Source organism: Acipenser ruthenus, chromosome 4, assembly GCF_902713425.1.
Source record: "Acipenser ruthenus chromosome 4, fAciRut3.2 maternal haplotype, whole genome shotgun sequence".
Taxonomy (NCBI): domain Eukaryota; kingdom Metazoa; phylum Chordata; class Actinopteri; order Acipenseriformes; family Acipenseridae; genus Acipenser; species Acipenser ruthenus.
The window spans coordinates 77,829,437-77,853,424 of NC_081192.1; the positions used below are offsets into that span (position 1 = coordinate 77,829,437).

General features: G+C 37.6%; 1 protein-coding gene across 27 annotated transcripts in view; it reads left to right on the plus strand.

Annotated features, from left to right (window-relative positions):
• The window catches only part of LOC117400275 (CLIP-associating protein 2-like), a 151,557-nt gene that overhangs the window by 112,972 nt on the left and 14,597 nt on the right, over positions 1–23,988 (plus strand). For 10 of the 27 annotated variants that reach the window (XM_059022854.1, XM_059022856.1, XM_033999970.3 and 7 more), the window contains 10 exons: positions 858–881; positions 1,664–1,908; positions 2,598–2,661; positions 9,770–9,933; positions 10,522–10,600; positions 12,830–12,973; positions 20,802–20,945; positions 21,035–21,141; positions 21,970–22,126; positions 22,313–22,535. In XM_059022854.1, coding sequence (XP_058878837.1) covers positions 858–881; positions 1,664–1,908; positions 2,598–2,661; positions 9,770–9,933; positions 10,522–10,600; positions 12,830–12,973; positions 20,802–20,945; positions 21,035–21,141; positions 21,970–22,126; positions 22,313–22,535 — 1,351 coding nt within the window. Of the gene's footprint in view, positions 1–857; positions 882–1,663; positions 1,909–2,597; positions 2,662–9,769; positions 9,934–10,521; positions 10,601–11,591; positions 11,715–12,829; positions 12,974–16,497; positions 16,579–20,801; positions 20,946–21,034; positions 21,142–21,969; positions 22,127–22,312; positions 22,536–23,988 lie in introns of all 27 variants that reach the window. The other 17 variants (XM_059022855.1, XM_059022857.1, XM_033999969.3 and 14 more) reach the window with 2 other exon arrangements.

The window sequence follows — 23,988 nt, forward strand, 5'->3', positions numbered from 1 at the left end:
TATAATGCTACAATTGTTAACATTATTGTTGTTGTTTTGTTATTTAAGTTCTATTTAAATAATATATTTACACTTTTCATAATAACAATAAAAAAGTGTGTTTTAAAAAATAAGGCAAAATTTGTTTTGAAAACTGTCCAAATTGCTTATTTGAGGGCTAAGAATGAAAAATCTGAAAAAAAAAAGATGAGCATTTTTAACATGAAAATTGCTGAAATAAAGGGGCAGCTGGGTGGTTAATAAAGAGGACATCATCAGGCTGTAAAGCACTACCAAGATACACTTTGTGGCAAACTGCGAAAGTGACATCTACAAAGTTATGAAACTGCTTTCTCCAGTTCCCACTGTGGATTGCATACACAGGCTCTTTTCTCCTTTTGTGTTTCGCTACATTTAGCTCGGGCTGCCACATAGTGTAACATTTTTTTTTATAGGTGACTTGACCAGTTACATTCCTCTAATTGTTTGGCATATAATGCATTTGCTGGAGTCAATTGTAAGCTCAACCCACGGTTTGTTCCATGGCTGCATCGGGCTGCAACAGGTCGGATTACTTAATTTCTTGTATTCTTGCTCAGTTATTCAGGAGTTCAATGAAAGAAACAACAGCACATATTTAGAAACTAGAATTTCTATTATATGTCAAATAAGGTCGGAGATACGATCAGTTACATATTTCCACATATAACGCTAAGATGTCATGCTGCTTTTGAATAAAAAATGAGTTTTATTGAAATAAGTATTTAACTAAAATGGCCCCCCACAAATTATATATATATATATATATTTACAGACTCATTGTTGCTAACAAAACTTTGCTTGTGCTAACCTCTTATTTGATTTGTTTGTGCTATCAGCTGTTAGGAGACATAAGGAGCAAGGTAGAGCTTTAAAACTCTTTCCAACTCTTCTTTTAAAATACATTGCATGTATTACTGTAGTTCTCAAATACATTTGCAAGAAAAACCTAACCTTGATATTAAGGCTTTTGCAGAGTTCAGATTTTCCAATTCCCAAAGCATACACACATATTTTAAATCTCAAGTTGCACAAGTGAATCACCTTAGATATCTCCTCCTGAATGCTTGGATCATGTTTTAAAGTTAACTGCCCATGGAACAGTGCAGATTTAGTTTTGTTTTATACCAGTAAAATTATAAGCCTAGACCAGTGATTCTCAGCCCATGTACCTTGGCAGAGCAACAAAATATAACTTCCTTGTATACATTGCTAAACTAACTTGTGTGTATGTTATAACTGTAATCCCTGCAAAAGCTGAAATCTGAAAACTTTTGTAAAGGGGGCCTCCGCTTTTATCAAAGTTTGTAAAGTTAAGTTATAATGCTGAAGCATTAAAGGTATATTAGAATGTTGACGTTGGCTCGGTCGTGGGTTGGGAAGACGCCCATTGAACCTTCAGTTCTCCTGAGCTGTGTGGGGAATGGCTGCGGTGAGGGGAAAAAATGATTGGACATTTAAATCGGGGAGAAAACTGGGGGTAAAATAATTGGGCACAATAAAATGAATGCAAAATAAATAAACTGTTCCAGCTACATGCATACACCCAGGGCCAACCAAGAAAGCTTCAACCTCCCCCATAACAAAAATGAAACATTGCAGCACTCTCAGTAAACTGTAACCCTTTGTGTTCACCCTGCTGCAGAAGAAGTCTGCAAGGAGGAGATATGAAACCTATGGAATGTACTCTGATGACGATGCCAACAGTGACGCATCCAGTGCCTGTTCAGAGCGTTCCTACAGCTCCCGCAACGGTAGTATCCCCACCTACATGCGGCAGACTGAAGACGTGGCAGAGGTCCTGAACCGCTGTGCCAGCTCCAACTGGTCTGAGAGGAAGGAGGGACTATTGGGACTGCAGAACCTGCTAAAGAACCAGAGAATGCTGAGGTGAGGCTGAAACAGGGAAAGGCTGGCTGTTCAACACCTTGCCGAGGGGCTTCTGTGACGGCAGATGACATGATCTGCAATGCTAATGTAGTAATAGAAGAGGAACTAAAGCCATTTCAATATCTACTGCTCTGTGTGCTCTTAATCTCCTTTTGTGCTGTATGAAATCTACGTTTCAATGTAATTTCAATGTACATTTTGAAATAACTACTGTATTTAAATGTCAACCTTATGTATAAAACAAATGTGCCCACAGCCAACAAACTTTGAGGGTCACTGCACTAGATCACGGTTTAGACCAGGGGTGCCCAATTTTAGTCCTTGAGGACCATTCCACTCCAGATTTAACAGTAAAAATGTAATAATGAACTACCCTAGGCTGTGGATGGAGGTTTGATTTGAATTAAACATTTTAGAAAAGGGTTGGAACAGAGTTCATGACTTGGAGGGACAACTTTGGCCACCCTTAGTTTAGCCTTATGCCTTTATCAGTGTTATTAATACATGTGGACATATCACTGTTCTGTAACACATTGATTACAATATTTAATTTAAACTAAAGTGGGAACATTGTCTTGTGCAAAAGAGCTGAACCCCGTTATCTGTGCAGTATGGCAAATGTTACATTTCTATCTGTAATTGTCTTGTCTGAATTAACTAGTATCACTTTTGTTTGTTGCCCCCTACAGCCGTGTTGAATTGAAAAGACTGTGTGAAATCTTCACTAGAATGTTTGCAGACCCGCACAGCAAGGTATGTGCCAGTGTTTAAACCATGGACATCATTCCGTGATCAATAGGCTAAATCATTATGTTTTTAGAGGATAGAATGTATTGTCTGCAGTTTGCCTTTCATAGATTTAAGTCCAGTATTGCTCTGATCACCAGATTTCACAGCATAGTGTACATTTAATGTAATAATTAGTATTATTTATTTATTTTAACCCAGTAACTGTTGGGTTAAAGAGTTTAATGGATTCTGTAGTATGTGCCAGGAAGTGAGGTTGAAACACATGTGCCAGTGTGTTTTTCATAAAAGACTTTTTTTTTACAGTTCATGTAACTGGGATTTAGTGAGTGAGTAATTAATTAAACTAATTATTAGATATTTTCTGAAAGGATTTGCTTGATAAACTAGCATTTTTAGGATCAGCAACGGTTGTCTCTATATTTTGTATTTAAGTTGCCCACTGCTGAAATGTGGTTGAGAGATTGCAACTCCCCCTAGTGGGTGACCAGTCTATATAGAAAGCTTCAACAACATTACTGGGGAGATGGTGCAAGACTCCCACAATTTTCTGTGTAAAAAAAGTGCCTCCTGTTTTCTGTTCTGAATGCCACTTTATTTAATCTCCATTTGTGACCCATGGTCCTTGTTTCTTTTTTCAGGTCAGAAAAGTCCCTTGGGTCAACATTGTCAATACCTTTTAGAATTTTGAATGCTTGAATCGGATCCAGGGGCGTGCACAAGGGGAGGGGGGGGGTGCAAGCAGGGGCACTGGCCCCTCCAATAATCATCTCCAAAATATTGATTTCTGCTTATCCGTGTACTGCATTTGCACTTTATGCAAACTGAGCATATTTCCTCAAAACGTGCAGTTACGGACACGCGAGTACTAGGTTTGCACACGTTCCCCCATAACATGCAGTTAGGACGCGCACGGATTTGTCTTCACTTAACGTTAGAGTCCAACTGCAGGAGTACAATCAGAGGAAAAACAGCACATTTTTTAAATTATGCTATTTTATGCTAGCACTTTTTTTTTGCAGAGGGACAGTGGCGGCGCCAGTGCTGTGTATCACACAGCACTGCCTCTTACACTATAATAATATAAGTCACAAAGTGAACAAAGAGCTGTAACATTTATAGGTTATATTTAAACTTTTAATTTGATTGTTTACAACTAAAAGTTTAAGTAAATGTGTTTAAAAGTAAACTAATAAGAGTCGCTAAATGTGTATTTTTTTATTTTATTTTTTTTAAATAGAAACTAGTAGGAACTTTTGAACATACTGAAATGGAATCAGCATAAGAGTCTGAGAGATGGCATTTCCTGGAGGGAATGTTTAGTAGCAACGCAGTTCCCCCTTAATCACGAAAGCGAGTAGCTTGTTGTGGGTGCTCACACATCAAGCACCCAGTCCTGAGTTCATGTTGAATGTCTGTACTGTATTGTTGATCCCTGATTAAGGTCGCCTTGTTGAAGATGATACCTGCAATGGTTTTCGATTTTTGAAACCCACATAAAGTCTCCGAAAAGTCTTACACAACTTTGTCACGTCAACAAATCATACATTTGAGAGATCCCTTTTTAATTTTTCAGTGGCAGGGCTACAAAGGGGGGGCTAAAGTAAACTTTGGGGTGGCTTCAGCCCCCCCAATAGCGGTCAGATGTTAATTCATGCATATTCTTTTCACCTTTTTAAACCCGGGATAATTCTGGTCACTCTTCTTTGCACTCTTTCTAGAGCAGCAATATATTTTTTGTAGTGAGGTGACCAGAACTGAACACAATATTCTAGATGAGGTCTTACTAATGCATTGTAAAGTTTTAACATTACTTCCCTTGATTTAAATTCAACACTTTTCATTATGTATCTAAGCTTTTTGTTGGACATTTTTATAGCTTCCCCAAATTGTTTAGATAAAGACATTTCTGAGTCAACATAAACTCAAGTCTTTTTCATAGATTCCTTCTTCAATTTCAGTATCTCCCATATGATAATCCCTACTGCGTTCAGTTTGAGAATTAATGTTTTATCCGGGACTTTGTCAAAAGCTTTCTGGAAATCTAAATAAACCATGTCGTATGCTTTGCAATTATCCATTGTCGATGTTGCATCCTCAAAAAAATCAAGCAGGTTAGTTAGACATGATCTCCCTTTCCTAAAACCATGCTGACTGTCTCCCAGGATAGTGTTCCCATATAGGTAATTTTCCATTTTAGATCTTAAAGTTTCCATAAGTTTACATATAATAGAAGTCAGGCTTATTGGTCTCTAGTTACCTGGTTCGGTTTTGTCTCCCTTTTTGTGGATTGGTATTACGTTTGCAATTTTCCAGTCTGTCGGTACAACCCCTGTGTCAAGAGACTGTTGCATGATCTTGGTTAGCGGTTTGTAAATAACTTCTCTCATTTCTTTGAGTACTATTGGGAGGATCTCATCCGGCCCAGGGGATTTGTTTATTTTAAGAGCTCCTAGTCCCTTTAACACTTCTGCCTCTGTTATGCTAAATTTATTTAAAACTGGATAGGAACAGGTCGACATGTGGGGCATGTTGTCCGTGTCCTCCTTTGTCCTCCATTCTCTGTGATGTGAGTGACAAAGTCTCTCGGAAGGCAGCACACTGTTTTGTAGTATGGGGGTCCAGACTGCACACTGAACTTGCTGTGTTTCTCAATATGGAGTCCCCAACAATCATAATCTCCCCTTTTTTTTGCTGCCTGGGTCCTGTATGTTGTTCCTTTCGTTCTCTTGATGCTGGTTTTGATCATCTAAATTTTGAAGTGGGTCAGATTTTTTTGACATTTGATTTCTGGTGGTTGTGTTTGATTACGTTTCTTTTTTTCCCCTGTCTCTGCCTATCTGAACCCAGCTGTTTCCACCCTCCATGGTGGCTTTCTGTCTGTGAGGGGTGCAAACTTCCATGAATTTTGGGTGTGCCAGCTCCTCAAACTACTGTTGCTCTGTCATGGATACTTACTCCTGGATCTTGCAGCACTTTTCACACACTTGGTTTAGCTCTGCTGGGTTTTCTCTGATTTCCCACATCATGCAGGTGTTACAGATTACTGACTTGAAGGCCATGTTAATTATTATTATTATTATTATTTATTTTTTTTCTTGTAAGTTTAAGTTTAGTTTCTGCAGCTGTCAACCTGCTTTCAAACTGCTTCTAAACTGCTAGTTAACATGCTTACAGATGTCCATTGACCACTGCCATACCAGTATGCTTTAGTTACTCATAGTAAATGCACAGCCTATGATGCTTGTTTAATCTTAAAAAAAAAAAAAAAGGCCTAACAAAAAAAATGTTAGTGCTTCAAGGTAGAGTTGGCCATTCTCCGGCTTTGCTAGCTCTGGCTGCTTTGTTTTGTAATTAATTCACAAGGGTAAAGTCAGGCCTTTCTTTCTTCTGGGAGTGTTACATATAAACCGTTTTGCCAATTAACAAATTCAAATTTATGTCTGAATCCTGAACAGAGATCTGAACCTGAAAATACCATGTTTGTTCCAGCAGTATAATAAATAATGTTACATGGATAGAATCAGTGTACTATAAAGTACAGTATCTAGTATGTCTTATGATACACACAATCATCTGTCGTCTGTCTGTCACACACTACATTGTGAACATGGTAACTGCCTTGATTTTGTATCAATCTTCACCAAGCTTTTAATTTATTTGTCAATGTTTCGGATTGCATTTGACTATAATCTTTCCCTCACTGTCCTCTTTCTACATAATTAGGGCAGCAGTGTGGAGTAGTGCTTAGGGTTCTGGACTCTTGACCGGAGGGTCGTGGGTTCAATCCCAGGTGGGGGACACTGCTGCTGTACCCTTGAGCAATAGATTGCTCCAGTAAAAACCCAACTGTATAAATATGTGATATCTTGTAACAATTGTAAGTCGCCCTGGATAAGGGTGTCTGCTAAGAAATAAATAATAATAATAATAATTAAGAGGACTCTCTATATGCCTACACTGGTTTTCATACAAGGTTATGGCTGCAGCTACCTGAATACATGATTCTAGTTGGATCATTTCTTATATCAACAGAAATATTATATATATTTAAGTACTTCTCTATTTACATTTAGTTTTTTTTTTCTATACTTATTTGTTTTGTTCATTCAAATGTTTGAACTGAATGATTCAAGAAGGATTTTTTTTAAATGTGAAGGGCAGGAAATAGTGGAGCTGCTCCGGAACCTCAGCTCCAGCTCCAATTCCTTGTTCTGGAGTGCTGTTAGTATATTGCTTTATTCATTAAATCAGCTACATTCCTGCTGCATTTTCCTTTTTTTTTCATGGAATGGGCAAAAATATCTTGTTTGATCAAATTGCAGCTGCAGCGTTGCTGGTATAGTAATTGTTTTTTCCCATTTCATGAAAACGCTGTCAAAGTAAGTATCTTCAGGTGTCTAATTTAAAATAGATTTTTTACATATCCCCTTTTTATGATGTTTCTGGCTTTTCCTTGCTCTAAGAAGGTACTGCCAGCCCGGCACAGACTTCCATGATCCATTCAAATAATGTGACAATGGGAACTTTCAGCTCTCTTGCAAAAAACACTGTCACTTGATGTTGAAAAAAACAATTGTTTCTTTTATTCTGCAGGAGTGATGGAAGTTTTGCCTCTATGTTAACCCTTTCATGAACCTATAGTAATAAGACATGTATTTGCAGAGTCTTCAATTGATTTTGTTTTAGGTTTTATAGCTGGAAACTAATTGGTGTATTTATCTCTTTTTTTTGCATGCCCTCCCCTGTGTTGGAACTCTCTGTAGAGAGTAAGTTTGTTCAATATTTGATGTAAATCTGTCCCTTGCATGATTGTGATATCTCTCTCTATCTATCTCTCTATCTATCTATCTATCTATCTATCTAGCTATCTATCTAAATTACAGACACACACACACACAGTCAGTTCTCATTAATACAAATAAATATCCTGATAGGAATTTTCTAAAGGGTCCTGGCCAAATTTAGCAGTCGCTTATGTAAATTACTTCTTGTAATACGAATTTCCTGTTTTGTGAAAGAATTTTGAATTAAAGTAATTGCCGTAGTTCGAAGGGCTGAGTATAAAGGATAGTGGGAAATGTATTCACTTTCATCCATATTAGCATCGCTGCACTTTAGTGCTGTTTTGGCACTACTGATCCTATGATAATTTAAGTTGCCATACACAGTTTGAGTTGCCCTTGAAATGTGCACTATCCTTGCAGACAAAAGTGAAGGTGTTGAAAGCGATGGATAATGCACCACGTACAGGAAAAAGAACATTCATTGCAACATTCCCACGAACACTTTGTCAACCATTCTGAAAAACCAGATACAATAATACAGGCCTATGAACAGCAAACTGGATGTGTTGTTAATGTTTCTGATTTGCTCAATACCTGATGTTGAGGACGCCTTGCTTTTGTGTTTTTTGTGGTTTAAAAATACCCAAGATCAGAATACCCAAGACATTCAGATTTCAAGTGCAGTTCATTTGCAATGTATACTTTTCAAAAGTTCACTTAAAACTGTATTTCAATAAAATGCACAATAATAAATTTGTAATTCTTTTCATGGTACTGTAATTGAACTTTGATGTCAGTGTTGCTGTAACTGCATTACATTTGACCGCATGCATTTGGCTTAGACTCCTGATAATAAGAATTACTGATAAGACAAATATTGTTGCTGGTCCCTTGAAATTTGTATTAATGAGAGTTGACTATCTATATACTTTGATTTGTTTTGTCTTTGGGGGACCTGTGTTGTTCATGAAATGTTGAGTAAATAATAATAAACAGTACAGAATGCATTTTTTTACTAATACACTGACATTCCATTGTTAAAAGCCATACCTGTACACATTGTATGATGTTTGGTGCAATTAATATATATATATATATATATATATATATATATATATATATATATATATATATATATATATATATATATATATATATAATCTGTCTATTGAAGATCTATAATATATGTCAGATTCTTTGTCAGTCTGGTGATTGCAGAATCTAATCTTGTAGAGAAAGATCTGTATATTATCAAGAGCTCAAGTCAACCCTCTGCAGATTGCTTGGTTCCCTCAAGTACTAACTTAAATACAGTACATCTGGGTGGAAGATTCTTAATTTCCTAAATCCCTGTGGTATAAAGCCTCACATCTGTATACTGCTGTTCTGCACATCCTAATTGACCCTCATTTGAAGAGTGACTTGGATACTTGCTTGTACCTTCATTTGATACATGTCAGTACTGTATTATGCTTCTTACTGGACTCAGAGCTGTCAAAACAAAATAATAAGGAAAGTATTTGAACCTGATGAAAAACAATTGGTTGACCTTTTGAGTGTTTGGGTTAATTATCAGCTGCATTTTATTGAGACACATTAGGACAGCAAAATGGAAAACAAACATTTGATTTGGTTCATGGTTCATTCAATTATGGATTCCTGTCTGTTCTAGTTTTAATCTAGCCTGGTTAAGGCCACCAGGAGATGGTAAAATTAAGATTTGAATCTGTTTTACATTTCCTTCTGGTAATATAAAATATTGCTTTCAGTTTCAGTGTAGATTTTAAAAATTAAAAAATTGTTAAAAAGGCCTTGAACGGTCTACTGGATGAACTATATAATTCCATGTCCATAATCCAATACATTCCATGTCAAATAGAAATTAGAAATAAACAGTGGGGGGGGGGGAGCGGGAGCTTTGTTATATGATTTGGATACACAGCTCTGGTCTGGCTGACATTGCTTGTATGCCCTGCTTCTGGTGAATTATTCATTTATTGGGCCACTTTAAACATGCTTGTTATTATTTAGCGATATATGCTTGCTTACCAAACATCCAGATGTTTTATTTTGTTAATTTTATTTTAATTTAATATATTTATTTCATGCATGTAAGGCACATGATTATGAAATCTCTCCTCAGATAACTAATACTGAATGGGGGCTTGGGAGACTTGGCATTGTAAAGCCTTTTTTTTTTTTTAATCCAGATATTGAATCCCTGCTTGGCTGTAAAGCTCTGCCTTCTCTGTCAGTGTTTCTGTCTCTGAGATCCAGATGTAGGGTCAGTCCAGGTCAATGTCTCCTCTCTTGCTTTTCCCCTCCAGGTGTTCAGTATGTTTCTTGAAACACTGGTAGACTTTATTCATGTCCACAAAGAGGACCTGCAGGACTGGCTGTTCGTATTGCTAACACAGCTTCTGAAGAAAATGGGTGCAGACTTGCTTGGCTCTGTGCAGGCTAAGGTCCAAAAAGCACTTGATATTACGAGGTACAGCTCATTCACAAACTGCTTTTAAGATGATTTTTGAATGTTCATTAATTTATAGTATATGGTAGACCCTGATATTGATGTAATACAGACATCTGATTTTTTCCTCTGGGATATTTTGATGGTTTGATCAGATGACATGTATCAGATAGTGGTATACGATGGAAATGACATCACATTAGATAACTTTTTTGTTTGGTTTCTTTCTTTTTTTAATATAATATATATATATATATATATATATATATATATATATATATATATATATATATATATATATATATATATATATATATATATATATATATATATATAAATAATGGTGATAAAAATAATACAAGGTGCTGTAAAAACCATGCTGATTTACACCAGATATAACAAGTGCTGGAAAATCCATTAAGACAAATTGAATCAAGAGAGATTTTAGGTTACAGTATTTGTAAGGACCATGTAAGAGAAAAGTAAAGAACAACAAGAGGCCATTGGTGAACCCAGAGTCCTTCACGGCGGTCCAGCATGACTTGCTTTCTTCTTGAATCCATCTCAATGGAGATGATGTGCACTGATCTCCTAACTCTTTCTTTTCAGGGAGTCGTTTCCAAATGATCTCCAGTTTAACATTTTGATGCGATTCACAGTGGACCAGACTCAGACACCGAATTTGAAGGTCGGTACCCCTGCCAGACTGAATGCGTATTGTGTCGTATTTTTATTGTTTTTATTTTTTAACTTGGTCTCCTTGCGGCGGTCTATAATATTTTCACACTCCAGGGTTGTGCATCATCATTTCTGCTAGGTTAGATCATTTAAAAAAATCACTGCGAAAAGAAATGTGTTCATGTTCTATTAGTTTCTTTTGTCATTTGTGGCTAGTAGATGGGGTTTGAACTGGAAGGTGAGTATTGATTTGTATATATTAATGTAAAGACCGTGCCTATCAATGCTTCTTGGCAGCATTTTTTTTTTTTTAAGCTGGTAATTTCAAGATGGTAATTTCAAGCTTACATCTGATAAGCAGCTACTCATGCATAAACCTCTCTACTAAAGCGCACACATAGCAATGTTGTGAAAGTATTGAACTGTCTTGTAATAGAAAAACACTATATTGAAATGGTATACATTTTTTATATGCTTAGTTGTCATGTCATTATTAAACCAGTTTAGGGTAACAAATTACTGAAATCTAGAAGACATTGCTATTTCGGCCACACAACTTTTTTTTTTTCTTAATTTCCAATTCCCAGCCGACCTTGTTTTCCCCGCCATGCTATCAAAACCCTCCCACTTTGCTCGGCTAACCAGTGCACTCGGAATACACAATAAGCGTGCTGATATCTTACAGTAACAGGACCCCATTGTCCTTTATTGCTTGAATAACCCTGCACAGCAAACCATGCAGTTAAAAGGCTGTGTTTACAACAAAGACGTTTTCTAGCTTTTACTGCGCTCGCACGTTGTTTTCCAATTTAATTTTCCCGTTAATTTTTTTTCTCTCTGTCTTCTTCTCTCTCTCTCTCCCTCTCTCTCTCCCTCTCTCTCTCTCTCTCTCTCTCTCTCTCTCTCTCTCTCTCTCTCTCTCTCTCTCTCACTTGTTAAGCCTCTAAGCTCTGCCTCTAGCTATGTTTATAATTCATGCACTCTCCTTTCTCTCTCTAAAGCCTGCCAGGAAACCTTACAGGTACGGGGCAGCTATAAAATTGCTTCCCCACTGCCACAGAAAAACAACGCGCCATACTTGCTCACTGCAGGAGCAAATCCAAGTGTGGAACCAAGCAGCACAGGTTAGTGCAGCTGTGGGGAAGCAATCTTATATCCGTACTGTAACGGAAGTATGCAGCGGGAGACAATAATTAAGCACATCGAAAGTAAGAAAACACATCATGTAATCCACAGGAAGGAATGTGATCCCGTGGCTACATTGCAGGGAATCGATCTAATAGAAAGAGCAGGGCTTTTTTTTTTTTTTTTTTTTTTTTTTTTTAAGCCTGAGAGCTTTGGAAACCCTGCACAATTTATACTCCCATCGGTGCCTGTTTTGCTTCTAACTAGGCTGTTGTGTGAGACCTGCATCATAGCCTGGTTCCATACACGTTGCAAGATCCACATTCAATTACAGCAGCCACACAGATTAGTCAATTGTGTGTCGTTTTGTGTGAATTAACTTGTCCCAATAATATTCCTACCACATCTACTTTAGTACAGTATGAGCTTACCTTGAACCAGACTTCATCATCGCCATGAGCTACTGTGCTATGTAGTAAGACCAATAGCTCTACTAAATTACACTAAGGTTAGTAAACTCATACAGCAAAACCACCCTTACAGCACTGCCTTTGCAAAATACCACAAAAATGAGTTCCTCCACACTTACTTAAAATAACTACTTTTCCCTAAATTGTGATTTACTAATGAAGAAAACATAACCTAAAAGTTCTCAGCTGAATGACTGTTGTTTAATAATTAAAATTATGCTGGCTACAGTCAACAGTACTGCTTGATCTATAGAAACATTCTCATTGATGTGTGGTTCATTTATTATATCTATATCTTTTTAATTAGTATTGCGTAGTACAGACAGCAATCATGTGCATCTGCTTAATGGCTAATGTTTTTTGACATGTAAGCCAGAGTTGGAACTCAATTAGCAAGCGACGCCGTCCCCTCAAGAATATTAAGCAAAGACCACCAAATAACCACTTGAATAGAAATGAAGTGGAAATAATCTCAATACAGTCTCGGATTTGAGTCAAAACCTGCAAACCAGAAATATAATTGGCCTTTTAAAGACCACACAGTTTTTCCTCCTGTGTGGTGGTGTTTTGGAGGAGATTTTAAATAAACAGGCTTGAACGTTGTTGTGTGCTGTAGTTGAAAGTGTTGTTTGCACCCCCGGCAGGTGAAAGTTGCGATACTGAAGTACATTGAGACGCTGGCTATGCAGATGGATCCCGGGGACTTTGTTAACTCCAGTGAAACCCGACTGGCCGTCTCGCGAATCATCACCTGGACTACTGAGCCCAAGAGTTCTGACGTCAGGAAGGTAGGGTACCCTGAACATTTTAATAAGTGTGTGAGGCGTGTGAGTAATAATGGAATTTCCAGACAGTAATTTACGTGTAAAAATAAAAATTTTCTTTATTAATATTTACACGCAAAAAAAATAAACAAACAAAAGAAGGATGTGAGGGAGGGAGTGCTGGAGAAACCAAACGAAAGGAACTGAAGCTTCTTAGTCCTCTTCTTGATATGCTGAACACAGAAACGGGAATCAAAACAAAAAGAACAACGTTAGTAAAGCTTCCGTCTGTGATAATAAACAACCAGAACCCGGCACTGCTTCTCTCCCTCCAGCCTTTCCTCCGCCTATACTTTGTGGGACCAACTCCGGACACAGTAGCACGTTCCCTTTAGTATGCAAAGCCCCGCCCCGGTAGTCAGTGGAACACCAATTCCAAACTAACATGTGTCCTTGAACCTCACGTGACTCCAGTGGCTGGAATTTACATACTCGTACTTCCGCCCCTCACCAAGGTGCCGCCCCTCATAAAGATGACTTTCGTCATGGTCACGAGATCTTGGTAAGGGAAGTCCCGAGTTGGTTTGATGCCTTCTACTGTCGGGAGGCTGAATTACAGACCGAAACCCCTTTGACTCCTCACAAAGTGCTTAAGCTTGGTATAGTACATTAAATGTACAGGTAATATGTATCCTGGACACTTTCATGAATCTTTCAAAATTGGATGCAAAAATATCAGGGGAAAAGCAACCAAATAGTGTTTTGGAATGTACAAGATTAACTCTGTTTTTAAATATTGTTTTACCAGTGTACGATTTAAAAGCCTATTTTTAGTTTTCACAGAAAAACAACTAAATCAGTTTTACTCATGCTTTTCTCAGTTGTGAAAGGCTTAACAGGTATCAATTGCATTTTTAAATAAGCCTTAATTATAATACACACTGATGTCTACAATTACTGGAATATATTTAACTTTTTATACCATATTCTTGAAAATATTAACTTTTTTTTTTTTTGGTCATACACTGTCCCTTCGTTGTTAAGATCCAACCAACTGACCTCCCTTTCAGATCCTGCTGTTCAGCTGAATTTTGTACTTCAGCCCAGGGCTTTACATGAACTATTGGCGTGACCAAAGAGAGAGATTTTAAGGAAAATAAATCCAAGGAAATTGATAGATCTTGAGATGGGATTTGTCCCTAGCCGTGCATTTGACAGTTCTTACTACACGGTCATGTGATCTTGTTCAGCAGCCATTTTATAACTGTACTTATTTGAGGCTGAATGGCATATATAATAAGTTGCTTTGCGCACTGAATCCCGCCACACTTCTCACTGCGCTACAGATAGTGTTTATGCGCTACTCTATTGCCACCTCACAGCAGTAGTTGGTACCACAAGAAGAAAATGTTGCAACTTTTCGGTTATTTTGCTGTGCATTGACATTTCTGCAAGCAGGGGCTAATTCTGGAAGGACTAGTTAATGGAAAAGCTAATCATTTTTTGTGCGATACAATGTTTCTTTAAACCCCCCCCCCATCATCTGTTTATTTATGATTTGATATGGCTTTGAGCCCAAACCCCCAATGTGGCTGTAAATATTCCCAAATGGTGAAATGTATATGGTTGTTTCAGCTGACAGTTTCCTTGAGCTTTTAGCTTCTACCTTAGCCATGCTTAAGTTGTGTTTCTCTGTTGCTAGTTGTTCACTGCTATCTGTTCCAACTAGTCAGAACTGACTTTGTTTCTTGGGACAGTAGTAACAACTACACTGTAGAGAGGACCCTCTAATTGAGAGTAATTACAGTAATCGGTGAGGATGTGTTTTTTGGAACAGCGATGTCAGGGCATTTTGTGCTCCTCAAGCTTTTTTATATACCGAGTCAGAAAGAAAATGATTGTATTTCTTTTTTTTTTTTTTTTGAAGCGGCAGATGCTCTCATAGAACTGATAATAATAAGAGACACTAACCTGTGCTATGATGAACATCTGACATAGTAGACATTGCAGTTAAAGTTTTTTAACACAATACTGTGCTACCCTGGAAGACTGTGTCCATATCTTAAAAATACTAGACATTGTTTGTATCTGTTTTCCCTAAAACAAAAATTAAAATAAAATGGTACTCTGACATGCCTCCTGATTTTGTAATATGTTGAAGTGCAGGTGATGTTGTGTGTTGTCCGTTTAATATTTATATTGTAAACTGAAAAGTGGTTTTGAAGTTTTGGGTTCTAACCAGAATAGTCTGGATTTGTTATGTGTACAAACAAATGTCTCTAATTCAGATAAGCTTGTGGATATTCAATGAGGCCAAAACCAGGAAAAGGAGGAGGGGGTCGGGTTGGGAGAAATGAAAAAAAAATTCATTTTGGACAGCGATGATAACCTGGACCCAATTGAATGGCTGGTTTGATTTTGGTCACTGTCCTTAAAACTTTCAGATATAGCCCATTCTTGCTTTACATTTATGAAAAACCTACTATAAAAGCTTTAGAGCTCTTTTCTAGAAGACCATCAGAACCAGCCAACATGGATTCTTTAACGCGTCATACAAATTGGGTTTTACAGTAATCTGTATCCGCCAGTCACATATCCACCCTAGTCGTTTATGCACCATGATCAATCTCTTCAGCAACGTTAGTTTATTATTTAACAGAGAAGATTAGTTCAGAGATTGTAGATCCTACCTAAGTTTTTGTACACTGTGTTGTATGTGTTCCGTGCGCTGCCATTGCTGGTAATGTCATGTGAGCTGTTCAGTGTGCTGATATGTAAATAAATCCTGTTTGCCTGCAGGGCGTATTGACAGATTTACTGTAGTTCAAAAAAAATAAAAAAATAGTCTTCCAGCATGAAGGTTATAAGTGGTGAGCAGGTTGGCTGTAAAACTGCTCTGATCTCATCTCGGGTCTTGATATTTAAATCTTGACATCTGTATATGTGATGTCAGTGTGTGTTATATTCTGTTTGTTTAAAGAGAAAAAGTACCAGACCTTTCTATAGATGTAATTGTAGCTGAACCTTGGCACACCTACACAATTGTAGTTGTAATTGTAATTATCATATAATTTAACAATTACAGTTCAATTACACACCTTTCCAAGCTTCATCATTCACAGTGCCATTCTTGTATTTTCAACCACTTTGTGACCCCTTTTGTTTAAAAAAAAATAACAGTAAAAGTTATAGTACGTTTCTGTATTTGTATTTGTACCTGTGACCATTGCTTGGCTATTTAAAATAAATAGAGTAAACATGTTAATTTGTGTTGTTGTTTATGTAACTTTTTAGTAGAATTGTAATTACTGTAGCATAATTGTAATTGAACAAAATGTTGTTGTAATTTCAGCCAACAATGCTGCTGTAATTGGAATTATAATTGACCCCAGATCTGGTTAGAATATAGTTCATAATTACCTATATACAGTAATAGTGGTAGTATTTTTCATGTTAATATCTATGTATTGTAATTATTTAATGCGCGCTGCCGTTATAGGGGGCTTTTGTGGGAAGCAAAGTATTTTATTATAATCTTTGTAATCCAGTGTTCAGGCAGCGTTACCATGGACGTCGCAGAACCCCAAAAAACAAATATTGAGGACGGCGGGGGGGCATCTGCATATAAAGTAAGCATTATTATAGGTGTAAGGGTTTAGGGTACTTAATACAGTAACCGCTACCATCATTGACGAAAAAAAATTAAAAAAAACTACTGGCTAGATGTTGCTGTAGCTGTACAAGCAGCTGGTGCTCAAAACTATAATCATATTAGGTACTACCAATACATTTGTACCTAGTGCCAGTGTAGTACCTAGAGAGATACTAGTGCTGCACAAGTTTCTATTCAGATTTGTCAGTACCAATTTTATTTATTCACTTTAATTAGCTTGATTTTCTAAATGTATAGTTTCGAACACAGCAAGGTAAAATACAGCCATCTGGGTGGGGTATAATTGGACTAACTGGTCTTTCTGGTTTGTATTTGTACATGTAGAGAGAAGCCAAGAAGAAAGTATCCCTTGTTGAGGGTGTGTGCTGTTCTCTGCACAAACACATCAATTCAGATTCTCCATTTTAGAGATTCTTTTGAAGACTAAAATAAATGGAAAATGGCAATTTAATGGAATAATTTAAACCTTTGCAGCACTAATAGATACATTGTAGTTGCTAGCATCAGTACAGTACATAGGTGAACCTAGCTAATGGTCAGTGTGTTGAAGTAGAAATATTTTCTTAATACATGCATTGTACAATAAGGATACTGTTCTATAGTTTATCCTCCCTAAAACTTGGGAGCACAGTTATTTCTGGATAGTGCAATAAAAATTGCTCTACAGCATTTAAATCAAATTGCTCATGATATAAGTGATAAATAACACTGGCTATGCATTCAGCAGCAAGATGAGCTTCCCTCTACTGTTCTTCAACCCTGCCCCTGAAAAACCAATCCTGCTTCAGTCCTGCTCCATTCCAAAGTAGAGCCTACCTATTGTACAGGATTGTGCAGTGGAACACCAGCCATTAAAGATAAGTTGAGACCACAGAACCCCTAGACCCCGAGAGGTAAAAGCCCAGTGCAGTATCCCCTATCTTACATAAATTATATTAAAAAAAAAAAAAAAAAAAAGTTTTATATACAGTGCAAATTAAAATTTGCTCAAGAAGCCTGTTTTTTTGTTTTCCTAAATGCTAGCCATCTGTCTTTTATATAAATAAGCTATTTCAGTAGGACTGTAAACACTTCCCTCAATGATGAATGAACTTTTGGTAAAGGTAAAGGTGCAGTGGTGGCTGTTTAAGCTTGATGATCAGCCTTGTCCATGTTTGCCTATTTGTATAATCTGATTTCTTACAATATTTAAGACAGTCTTCATTTTCAATGAACTTGAAGTGATTAAAGGCAATTAAGAAACGAGTACCTGGAAATCCATTCTGCCCAGAATGAAGTCCAATCTATTAATGAATGTTTTAGTTCAAATGGTTTATCTAATGAGTGCCTGACTTTACGGTATACACAATACCTTAGCAGCATGTGTCAGGGTGAATGAAGTTGGATAGGGAACAACAAAGGAAAAACAAAAGGAAGGTGTCTGGTAAAAACATATGTATACTGTAAAATCAATTGATCAGTCACTGATTTTAGGTGAACTACTTGTATCGTGGACTTTAGGCATGGCAGGGTTAGTGTCTAGTTATCAATTAACTAGGAATACATCAGTTTAGGATTATTTGTGTTACTGGGCTAAAAAGTAATTCTTCTATATTTGTTGTTTAACTGTATATGTGTTTGCCACTAAGATTTCTTACCCGATACAGAATACAATTAACCCATTTAACACGTTCTTGTACCTTGTGCTTATCTGAAAAAGAGAGTAATTTCTTCTACTTAATCCCAACTGCCTAATGGTCCATTCTGATCTGATGTGTATCTCAACATCTGCTTGATCTATCTACTCGTCGCTCTTCACTATTCAACCCTGAGTAATCAGGTTCATTTTGCGGCCTCGGTTTATCTTGCAATTCCCCGCGGCAGAATAACAGTTTCTTGATGAAATAATGCTTTAAGTTCAGTTCTGAAAACTGAGTCCATTCAACTGCTGAGCAGGAATGTGGGTGCATTGCCTTGCAGCCAGACAATGTTCGGTACGTGTTTTAACAAGGCTGCTATTCTTCCCCTTTTTAACTCATTTTTAAAAGAGCTTATTCTGACGGAACTAACTTGTTTTTATTGTTTGTTTTGAAGAACTACCTAAATTATTGTGGTTTCAGTGATATGTGTTTGTTTTATTTATTTATATATATATATACACACACACACACACACACACACACACACATAGTGGTTTGCAGAAGTATTCACCCCCTACCAATAATGTCACATTTTGTTGAATTACAAATAATGTATGCACAGTTTTTCAAAGCTGTAGTGGTTAAACTGAACACAGGTTAAATGTCGCAAAACTTGCAAAGAAAATGTACAAAATGAAATTTACTGGTTGCATAAGTATTCAGCCCCTTAAATCAGTACTTGGTAGAAGCACCTTTTGCAGCAATTACTGCTGTGAGTCTTTTTGGTTAGGTCTACTAAGTCTACTAGCTTTGCACAGTAGGATGGTAAAATTTTTGGCCATTCTTTCACGGGAAAATTGCTCCAGTTCTGATAAGTTTGTTGGGGATCATCGATGGACTGCAATCTTCAAGTCTCGCCGTAAATTTTCGATTGGATTCAAGTCAGGACTTTGACTGGGCCATTCAAGAACATTAATTTTCTTCTTGTTCAACCACGCCAGTGTGGCTTTGGCGTTGTGCTTCGGGTCATTGTCCTGCTGAAATGTGAATTTTCAGGCTGACTCAAACAGGTTTCCTTCAAGGATTTGCCTGTGCTTTGCACCATCCATCCATTCTCCCCTCTATCCTGACAAGCTTCCCGGTCCCTGCTGGAGAGAAGCATCCCCATAACGTGATGCTGCCACCACCATGCCTGACAGTTGGGATGGTGTTGACTGAGTGATGTGCAGTGTTGGGCTTGCGCCAGACGTAACGCTTGGAATTTAGACCGAAAAGTTTAATTTTTGTCTCGTCTGACCACAAAACCTTTTTCCACATGTCTGTAGCATCATCTACATGCTTTTTCGCAAACTACATACATGCTTTAAGATGAGGTTTTTTGAGTAATGGCTTCTTTCTTGCCACCCATCCATAGAGGCCAGCTTTGTGTAGGGACCGGCTTATTGTTGATGTGTGAACACTGACTCCCATCTCAGACACAGGACTTTGCAGATCTCTCAAGGTCACTGTTGGCTTCAGAGTGACATCCCGAACCAGTTTCCTGCTTGCCCAGCTGCTCAGTTTGGGAGGGCGACCTGATCTGGGTAGTGTCTGGGTGGTATGATGCATCTTCCACTTCTTAGTGATGAACTTCACTGTGCTGAGAGGGATAATCAGCGCCTTTTGAAATGTTCTTGTACCCTTCTCCTGCTCTGTGTCTCTCTGCCACTTTATCCCTGACTTGTTTCGAAAGCTCCTTTGTCTTCATGTTTGCTTTGTTGAATCACTATGTGAGTTGCAGCTTGAAAGTGTTAATATACCTGAGGGAAATTATCTACAAGTTGAACCATTTTTGAGTACACAGGCTGAAACCATTTCACTAATTCTGTGACCTTTCAAACAAATCATTTGTACCTGAGCTAATTTAGGGCTGCAGTAGCAAAGGGGTTGAATACTTATGCAACTGAGATTAATCTGTTTTTTCTCTGTAAATCTTATTTATATTCTAAATGCATTTTTTTACTTTATCAATGTGGAGTAGTTTGTGTAGATTCTACATGTAAAGTCTAATTTGAAAGCATTGTGGAGTACGCGCAGGTGCCAATAAAATGTGAAAACTTTGCAGGGGGGTTAATACACTGTGTGTGTGTGTGTGTGTGTGTGTGTGTGTGTGGTGTATTATATCTATATAGATATATATCTCCTTGCTTGCTCCTCAATGCTTTGTGGTGCCTTCAATAGTTGCAACACTGCTTTTTCATTTTTTTTTTTTTAAATCAGTTTTACTTACTGCCTCTTGTTTACGTGTAAAAACTCTCAATTATACTTTTACAGGGTCTAGTTTAATTATCTAAACTGTAGTTATTATATTCAGTGCTGCTAATATGGTGGACAGTAAACCATTCCCTTGTTAAATCTGCCACTTTTTTTAAAATTTATTAAAATTTAAAAACTGAGCATGCATTACTTTAGTGTGAAGGATCTCCTCTGTTACACTTTACACATAGTAAATGCTTCAATACATGTAGGTGGAAGAAAGGGATCAGTGGTTCCTAAGGGTCTGTCTTTGTGTTTATTTCAGGCAGCGCAGGTTGTGTTGATTTCTTTGTTCCAACTGAACACCCCAGAATTCACTATGCTGCTCGGAGCTTTACCAAAAACTTTCCAGGATGGCGCAACCAAACTTCTTCAGAACCATCTTCGGAACAGCGGAAACACTGCCCAGGTACTTTGCTGAATATATTCTATAACATGGGCCATGCAATACCATTAGCTTTTCTTATGCTTTAGTTAACAATGTCATTTGCTCTCCAGGCTCCCACAGGTAGCCCATTAACTCGACCTACACCACGCTCCCCAGCCAGCTGGTCCAGTCCCCTCACCTCTCCGACAAACATGTCTCAGAACACCTTGTCACCAAGGTAAGTTGCTGCTTTCCTCTTGGTTTCAGCTCTTTTACATCAGTGCTTACATCCAGTCAGTGATTTGTTCAAAGTACTGACCAAAATCTGTACCATTCTTAAAGTTCCTTGTCTAGTCTTTTTATATATTTTATAATCTCCCAATTTTATAGTTCATCAATAAATAAGTAAAATATATTTGGAGGCAAAATTGATTGATATGCATTTTTAACATATTGAAATCTAGTTTCTAGAGCTGCTTTTGTTGTGAATTTAATTTTGATTGAGCTGTTCAGATAATAGGTCAGTTCTACCAGGGTTCAGATCAGCGAATCTACTGTTACCAATATTAAGAGGCTGTGCTTTTGCAGTTCTTGTGAATACTATGCCAGTACATAGGTGTAGTAAGAGTAAAACAAGTCTATGGGTTTAGTGGATTATGGCACTTTGAGTTTTGTCAGCTGTGTCATAAGAACATAAGAAAATGTACAAACGAGAGGAGGCCATTCAGCCCCTCTGTGCTCGTCCGGTTCCTTGTAGCAGATTGATTTAAAAACATTTTTCAAGTTAGGACCCCAGTGATACATGGCTAGGTAATTCCTTTCCATACCCTTGCCACGCACTGTGTAAAGAAGTGTCTCCTACCCTCTATCCCAAATCTATTTCCCCTTAATTTCCAACTGTGTCTTCTGGTCCTGTTTTTTGTGCTGCTTTTAAAGTAATTGTTTGGATTCATTTTGTCATCTCCTTTTTAAGATTATTGTGCAGCTGAAGTAAAATGGAGAGCTATCTCTTGTGTCCTATCTCTTAGTCCTTAATTTCAAGTGCCATCTCTTTTTGTCCCAACAGTGCATTTGACTATGATACAGAAAACATGAACTCAGAAGACATCTACAGCTCTCTCCGTGGAGTGACAGAAGCCATTCAGAACTTCAGCTTTCGCAGTCAGGAAGACATGAACGAGCCGGTCAAAAGGGACTTGAAAAAAGACGTCGACGGAGAAGCTGTGAGTGTTTAGTTCTGTTTGTGGTGGTTTGATTTCTTTCAAGCCCTTGAGGGGGCATGGGTAATGCAGGGAAGTCTTACTGTTTAGCAGGTAATAGTAGGACCACATTTTGTTGGTCCCTTGACTGTCCCTAATAGTGAGTTTTCATAGAGTATATATGTAAATTTTATTCTGTATCTTTTTTAGGGTGGGATGGGAAGTGCCCTTCCTGACTTGCGAGGTGGTGGTGACGCTCCAGACACAGGCCGTACTGCCCTGGACAACAAGACTTCACTCCTCAACACCATGCCTTTAATGCACTCCAGCCCACGCTCCCGGGATTACAACCCCTTCAACTACTCTGACTCTTTTAGCAAGTGTACCCTGAAGGAGGCCATGCTTGACGACGATGCAGAGCAGTTTCCAGAAGGTGAGTTCCCAAGAAAGATTTAGACGATGGTGTTCAACTCCAGCTTGTCCACAGTTCATTTATCATTAATAGTTTAAACTGTTTTGAGAGATTTTTAAATTTTTGGTTTAGGGATAATGCAGATATTAAGATAGTGACTAGTTCATTTGTAGATATTGTACAAGGTAAGTTCACCCTTTTTTGGCAGTAATGTTAGAAAGCTGTCGCTGCCTCACTGTCAAATCACCATTGCTACTGTATTTGAGGTACTTATCTTCATATTTTGCATGCTTTTATAAACACTACATGCTAAATGTGTGTGTGACTTCCACCTCTGACCCAGTGTGGCTGACACATACTGAGGTCCTAAGACCTTTCGCCCTGGATAAGGGCGTCTGCTAAGAAATAAATAATGACAATACACTTCAGGATATAGTCTTCCTATTCGGTGCACAGCTGGATTCTATGATTTTGTCTGACAAACAAGTTCTGTTACATAGGATGTCCAGCTTTGAGTGCCACATAAGCTCTGTTGATATCAATTATACAGAACGCAGATTACATTTCTTACACAGTTGTCTTGGATTGCCTTGATCAAATCCGATGATGGTTATTGTCCAATTAACCTTTTTGTGACCACAATTATTTTAACTTCCTGCCGTTTTACTTGTTTACAAGCCAACACATCACCCCAATAGTATATCACCAGGGATGCTTTAATGTTGTTCACAAAAACACCAATGCCCAGTTTTCAAAGCAGTGACCCAAAGTAAATCATTGGGCTTAATACTTAATTTACATTAAAAGTTGAGGAATTAAACAATGTTAAGTATCAGTACATAAATTAAAAAACTTAATGTTGAGAAATGTTAATTTAAATTCACCAAAATACAAACTGAACTGTGTACATCAGCTTTTGTTTTCTGATGGATTTCTCTTATCTGCTTGATGACAATTCTTGTACCAAAACTACAAATCTCTGTAATTTTGCTAATGACCCACAAAGCCAGCTGCTTTGTCAGAAATGTAAAAAAAAAAAAAAATCTGGTTCAGACCAGCATACAAAATATTGTAAGATTAAAGGAGCATGTGTTTCCTTTCATTTTGTTTCCAATACACACACGGCTGTTTGCAGTAGAAACACCAGGCAAGCACAGTGTATTGACAAAACATTGTCGTCTGTGCATAGCTAGCAATACTGCAGTAAGTGGCCATTATGTTGTGCTGAATTTTTATTCAATTTTACAATTGATACGGTCCACCTGAAGTATTAATGAGAGGATTGCAAAGTTCAGTTCCCTGATCCAGCAATGAAGACACCCATTTAGTCAAGGACAGCTTCATCATTTTCATATGCTAAGTTTGCTTTACTGTCTTTTTTCTTTGTTTTTAAACTGGACTCTGTTGGCTTGTATAATGAGACTGATTGTTATGTTCACCATTCTTCATGCTTTGTTTTTTGTTTTGTTTTTCT